Consider the following 15,701-nt stretch of genomic DNA (forward strand, 5'->3'; position numbering starts at 1 on the left):
ACGAAATGTGGAAGAAAATAACACTTCGTTTATCTGGTATCTGGGGAAAATAAGCTATTTTCTCAGATAAGTAATGCTTCTTGTTATAAAATAATGCAACGTTTTTATGGACATCTTTCTAAATTATATTATATTGGTTGTACAGAGTATAGTTGAACTCTTTTTATGTTTCAAGAATTCCTGGCAAGATGATTATAGATAGATGCTGACCTTGAATTCAGCAAGATATGAATTCAGATCTTTCCTTTTATATCTAATAACTTTGTCACTTAACTTTTGGGATTCTTGTTCTCTTTATTATTATCCACTAAATGGACTCTTAGGCTCCCTCCAACTCTGAATTTGTGATACTGTGGATGCTCTTAACATGTTTTCTTGCTTCTGCCTTCCTTCCATATCCCACTTTCTAAGTGTGGGTGTCTCCAAGGCTCTTCTCTCTCCACAGTCGCTACATTTATCAGGCAGGTGCCTCACACATTTGTTTGTCCAGCCCTCTTCTCTCTCCTGAGCTTCTGCTTCATATCATTAATTGTCTGGATTTTTCAAATTAGAAATCCTGCAGATATCTCAAGTTCAATAACTCTTGAATAAAACTTACTATCTTTTCATTCATGTTCGTGCACTCTGTTCCTGTCTCTGTACCTTTTCAGTGACCTTCCCACATGCCTCAGATGCACTCTCTCCTCACCAATGTCTCAATTCCTCTCTTTCTCCAGGGTACAGCTCAAGTACTACTTTTTACATTACATCTTTTCGGCTCTTCCTTCACTCCTCGGTTGTTAGCGTTCTCTATGCTAAATTGTTTTGTGTATTTTTTCTGTTTATTTACTTGTATTTTTTCTGTTTACACAATTAGAATGTAAGTTCCTTGAATAGGGTTTCATTTTTTGTATTTCTTTCTTTAACTCCTAACATCATTCCTGTAATATAGTAAATACTTAATATAATTGAAAGCTCTCCAGGGAAAGTAGTTCCATGATTTTGTTTGATAATTTCTGCTGTATAACAATTCAGTTTTCTTTATATTTAATATCTCAGCACTGGAAATTATTACCTTCTTTTGGTCTGCCTAGATATTGCCAAGTAAAGAGAAGGCAAGTTAGCTGGATTACAGCATTTAGTAGGGGAAATAATGTAATAGAGAAAGAAACTGGAAAGGCAGGTTGAGACCACATGGTGAAGAGCTCTAAATTCCAGAAAAGAAGTTAATAGTGTATTATAGAAGTAATACTAGAATTTAGGAAGTAAGGGAGTACCATGATCCTATTTGTCCTTGCAGAAAATCACTTTGGCTGTAGTGTGGAAGATGGATTGGCTTGGGGAGAGACTTGAAATAGATTGTTCAGGCCATTGTAGTAATCCAACTCAGAAATGATGAGGGCCTAAAACGTTTTGGTGGATATTTGAGCAGAGAGAAAGAGTCAGGTGTAAGAGATATTGAAGAAGTAGGAACTACAAGATTTGGCAACTCGTTATACCTATGTATGTACATACAGTGTGAAGGAGAGGTGGGAATTAAAGAAAGTGCCGGAATTACAAGCTTGGTAGCCAGAAAGAATGGTAGTGCTTTTGACAGACACAGGGATGTTTGGCTAGAAGAATAAAAAGATAAGATGCTATTGCATCATCTAGGCAGATTGCCATTATTACTAATGGAGGGATACTGATAGAAGTGGTAGGGAAAGTAAATGAAAAAAATGTTTTTGAGTTGGATGAAGACTTCTTGGTAACTATAAATACATGCGTGTATGTATAAAAAGATAGATTTAGTTGTGGTTCCACCTAAAAGTTAGAGAATAAACTAGATGATCTCTTGAAGTCTTTAAGTTCCATGTATATATGTGAAAATGTAGTACAAAATGCATCCTAACAGTCCTTTTGTAATGATAGTACCTTCTACTTTCAAATAAAATCTACAAAGTAGTTTATAATCCCCATTTTACAAAGACATAAAAATACTGCTTTTTACAGAGATATTAAAAGACTTGGTCAAGATCAACAGAAGTTGTATTTGCTCTTTATAGGAGTGACAAATTTTGTCAGTGCCACTTTGCTGTTAGGTTAATTTAGAAAAGATCCTCTTTTCCATCAAATCTTTTAACATGTAGAACTTTGAAAAATATTCTAGTAATGGGAGTTGTCATTAGATTTTCCTGTATTTATAAATAAAAAATTGCTAAAAATTTTTTTTCAGGTTCAGATTTTGATACTCCTGAACAAGACATGAAAACTCTGAAGCCTTCTGACATTCAAAATGTTAGTCTTCAATTTGATTTCCACTTTGAGTCTCTCTCACTTGTCCTCTACAACAATGATATAAATCAGGTAATGTAATATTTCTACAGTAGGAAATGCAGTTGAACAAAGTAGAATATACGTTTATTTGTAAAAAAGGATTCTAACTTTGTGAAATTAAGGTGATTTCTAACATACTTTTGGAATAATTGTGCCTCATATATAAAAAGCACTTAGATATTTCTTGAATAAATGAATTAATGAATGGATAGCATTGTGAATACTAAAAAAAAAAAATACTTTCTTTGATAAAGGCTTCATTCTCAAATAAATTTTACATTCCCTAATTGATAAATGATCAAGGGATATGAACAGGTTTTAGTGAACAGTTGTTTGATATTGTATCGAGTTGTTAAGCCAATTAAATGTTTAATTCTGTGATTCTGTGATATTATTTAATTACCAATTGGTTTTATTATCTTTCTCTTCAAAAATGTGCCATAGGGTTCTACACTTTCATTTCACAGTGACCATTTACGTCTTGGTGAATTCAGGCTCCATCTTATGACTTCAGAGGGACAGATGTTCAATGATGGTTCATTAAATATCTACCTTAAACTGCAAACATGTACACTTGATGATCTTAGAGAAGGTGTTGAAAAAGCTACATCAAGGTTTGTTAATGCTATGTTTTGGATGAATTACATATTTGAGATTTAAAAATGTACTTAAATTTTCAATAATTAAAATTTTCAGTGTTTTCTCATTTGAGACTTATTATTTGGCTGAGCCTTACATAATCATATTTTTCATCACAACTAGGAAACAGTACTCCTGATATAAGGGACTTTAAAAGTAAACCAGCAAAATGGATCATTTTCTTTTTAAGGAAATTGCAATGATAAAAAAAAGACATTAAGACTTAGGATGGAAATAAAAATAATATTGAAATAATTATTGGGGTGGAAGAAGATCCTTTTGATAAACTAGGGACAGGATTAAAGATTAGAACAATTTTTTCACTAGTCTGAGAAGCTCCTGGGTGAGGAAACTTTTTCTACTAATGTAAGTTGGCACTTTCTCTATTCTATGTTCTCAGAGAATTTCCTCAGTCATTGAGAGGTGAAGTGACTTGATGGGACTACAGTAGCCAGTGTGTGTCAGAGATCAAAACTGAACTTGGGTTTTCTTGGCTTTAATGCTGAATGCTTCTTTTGATAAACTTTTGCTAAATTATTTATATCAAAAACAGTCTATTTTCCTTAAAATTTTAGAGGTTGTATTTCCTTTGCTTAATTTTTTTTGGGGGGGCAAACATCTTTTATAGGCACTACTTTCATTAATGTCTAATAATAATGAGAATTTCAAGCAAACTTTAAAAGAGCCTTTATTTTAATAACATTCTTAAGCTTTCCCTCAATTTATAACTGGAAAGTTATAAGTTATAAGAAGTACCTAAAGGGGAAAAATAAATAATAACCTGTTTAATTTTGAAATTTATTGAACACATCCTGTACATATATCTTGTCTTTATATTTAATGAAAAACTTAGGATTTAACTAATTTTTTAGAAGTAACTTTTAACCTTTCATCACTTCTTTCCTGCGTAGGAGATTTTTGCTGAATGCAGTATTAGACTTTTTTTTTGACATGTTATTTAGTTTTGTTGATCTGTTTTTCTCCTTTTCTCTTTATTATAAAAAGATGGCTCTCTTTGAAAGGGGACAGGAAAGGGTGCAATGAGAAATGTTGACAATACAAAAACAAAAGATTTTATTTTTTAAATAAAAACCTGTTTTTTAAAAAGTAAATTTGATTAGTTATATTGATGTTTATTATTGTTTGTAATGGGCATCTAGGTGGTAAACTAGATAGAATGCCAGGCTTGGAGTCAGGAAGACTCATTGTTCTGAATTCAAATCCTGGCTCAGACACTTTCTAGCTGTGTGAACCTTGGCAAGTCATTTTACCGTATTCATCTCAGTTTCCTCATCTGTAACATGAATTGGAGAAGAAAATGGCAAAGCACTTCAGTATCTTTGCCAAGAAAACCCAAAATAAGGTCATAAAGAATCAGATATAGAAAAATGACTGAACTGAATGTTTATGATAAATAATTTTTAAAGAAAATAAAAAGTAGATTTTAGCATCATCCTTAGTCTGAAAGTTTTATGCCATTTACATTTGTCATAAGCCTTACTTAATGCTCTCTTCTTTTATTGGTGACATGTTTTTTGTTCTAATCAAAATATTAAATGACTGTCACTAGTCCAGTTGTCCATAACAAACATTTAGTAAATATTTGTTGAATTGAATCAAAATAAATTGCTTAGTCCTTCAGGTTGTAAAGGAAGGTGACAAAATATAAGCCTTTAAGGAAAGTTTTGTTCTTTAAAGTAAGATAAAGGAATTTCAGTCTCTTAAAGTTAATAGAACTAGATTAATGTATTCTTTAAAATGACTGAGTTTCTCCCACAGATACTGATTTGTTAACTTATTTTCATACATGTACAATTTCATACAATTCTATAGTTGCTTAACATACCTCACACTACAGTTATTGCAGTCTATATGTTGTTTAGTTATTTAACCGCCTTTCAGTTCATGCTGATCTGAACCTAATTTTGACAAGTTGAAGAAGAGGTGAAAAATTAATCATTTAGAAATATACTAAAATATTTAATTTTAATATTTTTCAGAATGATTGACAAGAAGAATGGTCAAGATAAAAATTCAATGATTAATATAAATTACAAGCAAGACAAAAATGGAAGTCAAATAGATGCTGTTCTTGACAAGCTCTTTATATGTGCCAGTGTGGAATTTCTAATGACTGTGGCAGATTTTTTTTATCAAAGCTATTCCCCAAAGTTCAACACCTTCAACTGAAAAAACCACACAGATTTCATTAAGACAAACTACTTCAGCAAAAACCAAACCAGAGAGAGGTTGGTATGACTTCTTTTATCAGAAGAAAAAAAAAAAAAAGAAAAGGAAAATTATGGACAAACAGATTAGACTTTAAAATGTGAGCATATCATTTCAAAAAAAATTTACTAATTAGAAATTCCTTAATAGAGTTGTATATTGGAAAGGGGTGAGATTTAAGATTTGTGGGACAAGTCTTAAGCCTTAGTAGGCCTTAGTTTCCTGTTTAAAATAAAAGAATCAGGTTATGCTATTTCCAAAGCCTTTGTTCTGGATATCTACAGCTGTGGTTTTAGAGTTTTATTATATCTCAAGAAAATAATAAACTTTTAAAATCACTCACCAGGTAATTAATTTTTCCAGATAAACTGTTTCTCCAAGCTTAAATATTTCTTTAAATAGCCACAAAAACACACTGTCATCTGTAATTTATATATTTTTCCTGCAAATTTTGTGTACAGAACAATCAGACATAGAAAAGTGACTGAACTGAATTGTTTATGAGAAATAATTTTTAAAGAAAATAAAAAGTAGATTTTAGCATTTTTTGTCTGAAAGTATATTTGCCATGAGCCTTACCTAATGATCTCTTCTTTTATTGATGACATGTCTTCTGTTCTAATTAAATGTTAATTGTCTACCCACTAGTCCAGTTGTCCATAACAAACATTAAATAAAATATTTGCTGAATTTCACCAAATTAAAATTACTTGGAAAAGTAAAATTAAACAACTACCAACTAATAATATCAATGAAAAATTTTCTTTGTGTGCCTTGTTCTTTTATTCCCAAATGCTTGAACAGGCCAATAATTATGTGAAGAACTTGAAAGGAAGGTTTTTTGGTGTATTTAATCTTTTCTAAATAATTGGTAACTTTGTGATATTCTTATCTGCTTAACAACATTATTGTTAATGGGATTCTTTTAGTGTTTTTATGTCTTAGGCATTGTTTCTTCCTGTTTTTTTTTCCTTACTATGCTATTGTCATACGGGACAGCTTTTAATTTATTTCTTGTGCTTTTTTTTAAAGGTTTCACCAATAATTCTCAATACTGTAATGACAATCATGGCTGCTATGTCACGAAAGAAAAAAGAGGATGATTCAAAAAGTACATCAAGTAGTACTGAAAACCTCTGGGCCATCAAGTCTATTGATGACTGTAATGCTTGGTTTCTTGGAGTTGATATGGCAACAGAAATAACAGAAACCTTCAAAGATTTTGAACATCTATCAATAAAGGAGAATTTTGTTATGGTTGTAAAATCTGTTCAAGTCACTTTTGAATGTGGCTTGGGACATCGAACTATACCATTATTATTGATAGAGTCTACATTTTCAGGAACTTTTAAAAATTGGTCTTCTCTAATGGCTGCTACTGCTGACATGACACTTGAGGTAATACCAATGTCTTTTCACCTTCTAGTAGTAAAACCAAAATCTTAGTGTTAATGTTTTCTTTGGTAGTCTTTCACATTTAAATTTATGAATCTCTAACAAATTCGTGTTATTCAGTGCAATTTATAGTAATGTTTATTGTTTCATTTTCTAAAACAGATTGTTTTTAGAAATGAGCTATTTAGTACAAGAACAAAGTAGAAGAAAAGAGGGGATCAATGTATCCAAATTGGGTACATTTGTACAATGGTGTAAATAACTTTAAATGGACTTGATATGTTCTAATGACCTGCAGGATTTTTTTTATCCTTGCTACAGAAGCCACGTTCAGTAGTTGATACTGAAATACTTTTCTTGTTTGAAATTAAATCCCTTTTTTTCCCCTGCAGATTCACTATTATAATGAAATACATGCTGTCTGGGAACCTTTGATTGAGAGAGTAGAAGGAAACAGACAATGGAATTTAAAGCTTGAAGTAAGAAATCATAATGTATTTTTTGTTCTAATCTTTAAAAAGTCTGAGTATTTGTTGTTCAACATATTCTACTGTGGGAACTATATTCTATTATCACTTAAAAGCACTTAGGAAAATTTTAAAACTAATGACAGATCCTTTTTTATTGCTGTAATTGTAAACTATTGCAAAATTTATTTTCATAATATGTTTTTGTGAGGCAGCACATCTTCAAAAATTATATATTGAAATTGGCTTTCAGAGATGAAATTTAACTTTCACTAAAAAGAAATGAATATTATACCTGTCTCTCTTGGTTACTGAAGAGCTATGAGTAATTGTGAAGTACTTTATGAGCATTTAAAATTTTTTTGATACCAAACTGTTGGAAAATGAAGACTAAGGGAAAAAAATTATTGTTTCATTTATTTATAGGTATAACTGATAAAAATGTGGGAAAAGTAGAAATATAATCCATATTAGCACATTCTTAAAAAAATCATTTTGGTCCTTTGAATTAACCTTGCCCATTGGATTGCTCATTAAGACATTATTACCAATTAATCAGGTAACACTAAGGAAATAGCTGTACTCCAGAGTGTTTAAAGAGAAGTTGTTTATCTGATTTTGAAAAAATAATCTTGGTGCTTCTATGACACACTATGAAAGATTTTCCTTTTTATTAACAATGATTAAAGAAGACCAATTTGTACCAATGCAAAAATAAAATATTTGTATTCATATCAAATAAAGTGAAAATTCCTAGATTTTATGAAATTGATTATTATTATTTATATTTTCCCTTTCAGTTAAAGAATAATCCAGTCCAGGATAAAAGCTTGATGCCAGGAGATGATTTTATTTTTCTTCCTGAACCACAAACAGCAATTCACATTTCTTCAAAAGATACAATGAACATAACAATATCTAAATGCTGCCTCACAGTTTTCAACAACTTATCAAAGGTATACCTATCTGTTTAAAATGCAAATTATTTGAAAAAGTATGAATACATAAAAAAAGTTGTCATATTTATTGCTCTATTTATTTGACATGCTTAATATAGAACTATTTGAAAGGAGAATTCTAAAATTGTGATGTTAAAACTAATAATTTTTTGATGTGTAGATTGATGTGTGAAAAAGGAATCTAGTCCTCAATTTAGCAACTCTGAATTTTAGATAACATAATAGTCTAGAAAGAATAATTTTTTTCTTATTGAGACAGCAAATGATTGCTTTTTAACCACTGAATTGATAGCATAAGTAAAAATTGATCAAGTTTATGTTGTTTTTCCTAATTTGACTACATTATTAGCTTATAAACTTTCCCTGTAGTATATTATAATCAAATTTAATTAATGTCTTTAGTATATTATTTGTCGATTTTGAAAAATTGTAAACATATTTTGAACAGTTTTTTGTTAAATTAATGTTTAATAGCTGTAAATTTTATGTTTAACTACTCATAAAACTTTTGAAGTGTGTTAAAATTATAACTTGAAGGAATGTACATTTTGGGGTCTGTGAGAGAGGAGGTTGGTTGACACATCTGTCATGGACCAAGCATTTGGTATAAATTAATATAGTAGAAGAGTTTTAAATTTATACTGATATAAATTTTAAAGGTTTAAAATGTGTTCTCTGAATAAGAACAAGGGTGTTTTAAAAGATTTTAGCTACTATGAAAGAAACTATTTTTATTTGATATGATTTAGTTATTTAACATTTTGAATTCTGAAAAGCACTGTGCAGTACTCAAATAATTTTTAAAATATGAATTCTGTTTCTTTTGCTTTAGGTTTTACAGCCTTGCTCTTTACTTATGGAAAAACGTGAGCATGTTTCCGGAGAACAAAATATAGAACTCTTAGTTGAAGAATTTATAATTAAGGTTATTATTGGTGAAAATTAAGTTTTTCTACATAGAGATTGTAGATCCTTAAAAATTAAGAACCACATGTTTTGTTTTTTATCTGACGCAAAATCTAGCACATAGACACCTGATAAATATTTGTTCAATTGAATTAAATTATTTTTCCAAATTATAAAATACTTGATTCTTTTTCCCTTTAAAGATTGTGATATAGTTTCTTCAGAAAATTGGTACATTTAAGATTTTTGTATGTGGTAGTCGTTTGGAGCAGGATTATACATTCATTTGTGGTTATCTGCCTTTATTAAGATATAGTAAATTGAATACTTATTGGATGAAATATATTTATATATTGTGTGAGAATGAGACTGTTCCTATCCTAAAATAGTTTTCATTATGATTCTGAATGAGCTGATGGATAATTGAGCTCCAGCGTCCACAGAAGTATATTAATGAAGTGATTATCAGCTCACTGAGGGCAGGAATTTTGTCTTATTTATTTTTTTATCTCCTTCAGGGCAAAATAAAGTAGAATATGACTATTTTAAGAAGTCCAAAGCACTTTAGTATATGTCAGAAATGAGGGGACTGTCCTGTCCTGTATCATTGGGAAAAAACTCCCAAAACTGAGAGGATACTTTATTTGAACTTGGTCTGGAACATGCAGTAGGATTTCAATGGACAGATTGTGAGAGCATGTATCCCAGTTTGGGAAGAGAAACAGAGAGGGAACAAAATTCCCCCCCACCCAAAAAAAAAAAACAAACCAAGAACAAAAGAACCCCAACCCTGATATGTTTAGATTTACACATAGATTTAGATGTATATATATCATATAAATAGATATTTAAGATATATAAGATATATATATTTAAGATATATATGAGATATATAAGATATATATATTTAAGATATATATGAGATATATATTTAAGATATATACAAGATATACATACATATATAAGCTTTTGAGAGGAGGAATAATGTGATTAATCTTCTTACAGTATAGCTCTAATTTGACAGCATTCAGGAAAGTAGAGAATCTGAGAGAAGAAAAAAGTCACTAGTTTGGAAGTAGACCTTAGGAATAAGACAATGAATCCTTAGAGTTCAGTGAAAAAGATGAGATATTATGGAGGAGTTGGCAAATGATTGAATGGAAAATGGGGATTTCACCTACTAGATGCTGGGATAGGAAGGAGGATTTGAACTGAACTTTAAAAGTCAGATAAGATTTGTTTAGGTATAATAGAGTAAGGAACTTCGCAGTCAAAGGTGTAGAAATTGGCAGGCTCAGATCATGTTTGGCATATAAGAATATCCACTACTTTCCCTGGAATGAAAGATTTCTAAAGGGTAATAGTTTTAAGACTAGATTTTTGACACTAAAGTAGAAGAAATGAAGATATTTTAATTGGGAAAGGAAATATCCCGTGATTATAGTGCTGTTTGAAAAGTATTAATCTTGTGGTAGTGTTTAAAATTATTTTGAAAAGATGGTAAAGTTTTGCACAGTACAGATGTGAGACAGTTAGAATATGAATTAGAATAGGGATGGAAAAGAAGGGACTGGGTCTTTTTTGTATGAAATATAACTTTGTTGCTTTTGTTTTTAATTTCACATATAAATTTGAGAATGTTATGTTTTTGGCTAAGATAATTTTTTTTTTTCCTTACTATGCTATTGTCATACGGGACAGCTTTTAATTTATTTCTTGTGCTTTTTTTTAAAGGTTTCACCAATAATTCTCAATACTGTAATGACAATCATGGCTGCTATGTCACGAAAGAAAAAAGAGGATGATTCAAAAAGTACATCAAGTAGTACTGAAAACCTCTGGGCCATCAAGTCTATTGATGACTGTAATGCTTGGTTTCTTGGAGTTGATATGGCAACAGAAATAACAGAAACCTTCAAAGATTTTGAACATCTATCAATAAAGGAGAATTTTGTTATGGTTGTAAAATCTGTTCAAGTCACTTTTGAATGTGGCTTGGGACATCGAACTATACCATTATTATTGATAGAGTCTACATTTTCAGGAACTTTTAAAAATTGGTCTTCTCTAATGGCTGCTACTGCTGACATGACACTTGAGGTAATACCAATGTCTTTTCACCTTCTAGTAGTAAAACCAAAATCTTAGTGTTAATGTTTTCTTTGGTAGTCTTTCACATTTAAAATTTATGAATCTCTAACAAATTCGTGTTATTCAGTGCAATTTATAGTAATGTTTATTGTTTCATTTCCTAAATTATTCATGGTATTCATTATGCATTATTATAAGTAAGCATTTTCTTTTGAAAAGATGTAAAATAATGATCCTAATGTGGCCTCTTAGTATATAAAGGTAATAAAATTTAAATATAAAGTTATACCACTTTGTGTTTTAGAAATCCAGGCAGTTTTGTCTCTTCTTCCTCTCCTCATTCTCTACTGTTCATCATCCTTCCGTACCCTTTAATAGTCTGTGTCTGTCAAATCAGTGTCTCTCCCTCCTTCTCTCTCTCTCTCTCTCTCCCCCCTTCTCTCCTCCTCCTCTATTATAGGCACTTAACTAAATGTTGATTTATTGATCTGTAATTGTCTATACATCTTTATTTCTTGTACTTTAAATTGGGCATATGCAAAATCTTCCTTGAAAACTGTTTCATCTTCCCATCCATTATTTCTTTTCATGAAAAGCATCATCATCCTGGTAACCCAGGCAGTGTTCATATTTCTCTTTTCCCTTCTTCATTACCCCTACTGCCATTCAGTCACTTGCTAAGTATTATTAATTTTGTTTTTGCACTCAGATTCATACCCTTTCTTTCCACTCCCATTGCAGCCACTTTAATCATGACTCTCAATAACTCTTTCCAGGTAGTTTTAGTAACTTCTTAACCAATAGAAAAGGGGTGGGGAGGGTGAAGCCTGTAAAGATATTTGAAACAAGAAATCATTTTTCTTGAATATTAATGATTACTTAAAATGGATAAATACTTGAAAGGTAACACAGTCTGTCCTCAAACACTGGTTTCAGAGATGTTTTGAGTAGTTTAATTTTATTTCCTTTATATTAATGCTTTCAATTTCAAAAAAAGTGTTTTATCCCCAGTAGAAATTTTGAAAGCAACAGTAGACACATTAAATTTTGAGGGTGATATTTCATTTAATAATGCATATGTCTTTTTGTTTCATAGATCAAGAACCATTTCTCTATTCCATTTACTGTCTATAAATTTGTTAAGACTGCTAAGTTACTGGAACCCATTGGAACAGCCAAACCTGAAGAGGAATTCCATGTTCCTTTAGATTCATATAGGTAGATTTCAACTTAATATATAGAAATTTAAAATTTATGTTTTGAATTTCATGATTTTTTAAAGTTAATTTCTTCCAACTGGGAATGCAGTTTTAAAATTTGACTTTAAGACTTATTTTTATTGATTATGCATTTGTTTGCATCTCATTTTAATACTGTTAACATTTAAGAAGATACATCTTTTGTTTCTGATTTCTTTAAAGTTTTTTCCCTATTAACTTTTCCACAGATGTCAACTATTTATTCAGCCAACTGGAATTTTGAAGGGTCAGTTTAAAGAGTCAACAACCTATATTTCTTGGAAGGAAGAACTTCATAGAAGCAATGAAGTCAGGTGCATTCTGCAGTGCCCATCAACTGAAAGCAACTTCCTACCATTGATAGTAAACACAGTTGCTGTTCCTGATGAATTAAGTTATATTTCTACTCATGGGGAAGATTGGAATCCAGCATACATTATTCATCTTTATCCATCCCTAATTTTAAGGAATCTGCTTCCATATTCTCTAAGATATTTACTTGAGGTATGATATATTGTTTGGCTAATATTGTTACGTGTAGATGAAATCAATTTTAAATAGCAGTAGTATATAAGTATGTAAGCATACATTGCCATAAGTTATTAACATAATATAATCATCTAGCAATCTATCACTCTACTGATCTATTCCTATCTATTTACCTACTTATCTATATGCATACAATACATAGAAAATAACAATGCAATGTTTTTATTTTTTGAAGACTTTTTAGGATTTAACTGCTACTAAGTTCAGTTGATACTCCTCTAAATCCATACTTCTTCAGTTACTTATGGCCCTCTTTTCTTGATGTTTTTCTTAGCTCATTGGAAGGTAGAAGAGAAGAGAATGATCTTTCCATAATATTTGTGTATATGTATGTGAAAGTGTGTATGTGTAAACACATATATGTACACACATATATGTATACACACACACACACACACACACACACACACACACACACACTCGGCAGCTAGGTAGTACAGCTGATAAAATGCTAGGTTTGGATTTAGGAAAACTTTAAAATCCATCATCAGGTATTTACTAGTTGTGTGACTTAGGTAAGTCATTTAACCTCTTGTTTTTCCCTCAATTTTCTCAGCTATGAAATGGGGATAATAATCGCATTAAACCCTTCTGCCCCTTCCCATTCCCCAAGGTTGTTGTGAGGATCAAATGAGATAATGTGTGTAAAATTCTCAGCCCAGTGTCTGGCACATAGTAGGCACTATAGAAATTTTAGCAGCTATTATTATTGTTATTATTTTTATGTGTGTATATAAATGTTTATACGTGTTTTATATACAAAACCTGTACAGTTCACTATACTGTGGCCTTAGGTTTTTTTAATTGCATTTTAAGTTTTAGAGGACCAACTTATTTATTATCTCATTTTATCCTAGATATAATAAAGTTAATAGAGTTATTATTATAATAACTCTTTGGTAAAATAGAAAACTAAGGTGGTGTTAGATAAAATGATATATCTTAAGTTATACATTTATTGTAGTTAGGGAAAGAGAATTACAACTTAACTACCTTATTATCAGTTCTTTATTCTTTCTGTCTGCTTATTATTCTTCCTTTAGCAAAATAGCTAAGGGTCAACAATACTTGGCATGCACTGCTTAGTATATAATTAGCCAAAACTGTTTTCTTTTTAGGGAACTGCAGATACTCATGAACTATCAGAAGGTAGTACTGCCGATGTTCTTTATTCAAGAATAAATGGAGAAATTATGGAATTAGTTTTGATGAAGTACCAGGGCAAAAACTGGAATGGACATTTTCGTATACAAGATACACTGCCTGAATTCTTTCTTGTGTGTTTTACATCGGATTCCACAGAAGTGATGACAGTAGACTTATCAATACATGTTAGGAGAATTGGCAGCCGTATGATACTGTCTGTTTTTAGTCCCTACTGGCTCATCAATAAAACTTCTCGTGTTCTTCAGTATCGTGCAGAGGATATACATGTGAAGCATCCAGCTGACTATAGGGACATTATTTTATTTTCTTTCAAGAAGAAGAACATTTTTAGTAAAAATAAGGTATGTTTTCATTGATGTTAGAGATTATAATAGTTACATACTCAGTTATAACATAGAGATTTAGAGAATTACTTAGCCTCTCAATCTTATGCTTACCAGTGGGTCTGTACCCCATAGTAAACTGGGAATCATACCATTAAGAGCTAACATAGACTGTCAGGGAAGCTTTTTTTTTTTTTTTTAATTCAATATCCCACAGAGCTTCCAAGGTTAAAGTATTTTGGTTTAAGAAGTCACAGAGATTAGCTGTACCAGATCTAAAACTATATTATAAAGCAGCAGTTACCAAAACCATTTGGTACTGGCTAAGAAATAGACTGGTTGATCAGTGGAATAGGTTAGGTTCAAAGGACAAAATAGTCAATAATTTTAATAATCTAGTGTTTGACAAACCCAAAGACCCCAGCTTTTGGGATAAGAATTCATTGTTTGACAAAAACTACTAGGAAAATTGGAAATTAGTATGGCAGAAACTAGGCATTGACCCACACTTAACACCATACACCAAGATAAGGTCAAAATGAGTTCTTGACCTAGATATAAAGAATGAGGTTATAACTAAATTAGAAGAACATAGGATAGTTTACCTCTCAGACCTGTGGAGGAGGAAGGAATTTGTGACCAAAGATGAACTAGAGATCATTATTGATCACAAAATAGAAATTTTTGATTATATCAAATTGAAAAGCTTTTATACAAACAAAACTAATGCAGACAAGATTAGAAGGGAAACAATAAACTGGGAAAACATTTTTACAGTCAAAGGTTCTGATAAAGGCCTCATTTCCAAAATATATAAAGAATTGACTCTAATAAGAAATCAAGCCATTCTCCAATTGATAAATGGTCAAAGGATATGAACAAATTTCAGTTGAAGAAATTGAAACTATTTCTAGCCATATGAAAAGATGCTCCAAGTCATTATTAATCAGAGAAATGCAAATTAAGATACCTCACAGATATCACTACACACCTGTCAGATTGGCTAGAATGACAGGGCAAGATAATGCAGAATGCTGGAGGGGATGTGATAAATTGTCGGTGGAATTGTGAACACATCCAGCCATTCTGGAGAGCAGTTTGGAACTATGCTCAAAAAGTTATCAAACTGTGCATATCCTTTGATCCAGCAGTGTTTCTACTGGGCTTATATCCCAAAGAGATCTTAAAGGAGGGAAAAGGACCTGTATGTGTCAAAATGTTTGTGGCAGCCCTGTTTATAGTGGCTAGAAACTGGAAAATGAATGGGTGCCCATCAATTGGAGAATGGCTGAATAAATTGTGGTATATGAATGTTATGGAATATTATTGTTCTGTAAGAAATGACCAGCAGGATGATTTCAGAAAGGCCTGGAGAGACTTACATGAACTTAAGCTGAGTGAAATGAGCAGGGCTAGGAGATCATTATGTACTTCAGCAACAAT

The 15,701-nt window shown here is 31.1% G+C and overlaps 1 protein-coding gene across 1 annotated transcript in view; it reads left to right on the top strand.

The window, feature by feature from the left end:
- The window catches only part of VPS13C (vacuolar protein sorting 13 homolog C), a 186,969-nt gene that overhangs the window by 115,012 nt on the left and 56,256 nt on the right, over window positions 1-15,701 (top strand). The window contains 10 exon segments of the mRNA XM_051973796.1: window positions 4,935-5,079; window positions 5,081-5,257; window positions 6,196-6,561; window positions 6,951-7,037; window positions 7,826-7,981; window positions 8,817-8,909; window positions 10,625-10,990; window positions 12,078-12,199; window positions 12,429-12,723; window positions 13,887-14,276. Coding sequence (XP_051829756.1) covers window positions 4,935-5,079; window positions 5,081-5,257; window positions 6,196-6,561; window positions 6,951-7,037; window positions 7,826-7,981; window positions 8,817-8,909; window positions 10,625-10,990; window positions 12,078-12,199; window positions 12,429-12,723; window positions 13,887-14,276 — 2,197 coding nt within the window.

Source organism: Antechinus flavipes, chromosome 2 (genome assembly GCF_016432865.1).
Source record: "Antechinus flavipes isolate AdamAnt ecotype Samford, QLD, Australia chromosome 2, AdamAnt_v2, whole genome shotgun sequence".
In the NCBI taxonomy this organism is placed as follows: Eukaryota; Metazoa; Chordata; class Mammalia; order Dasyuromorphia; family Dasyuridae; genus Antechinus; species Antechinus flavipes.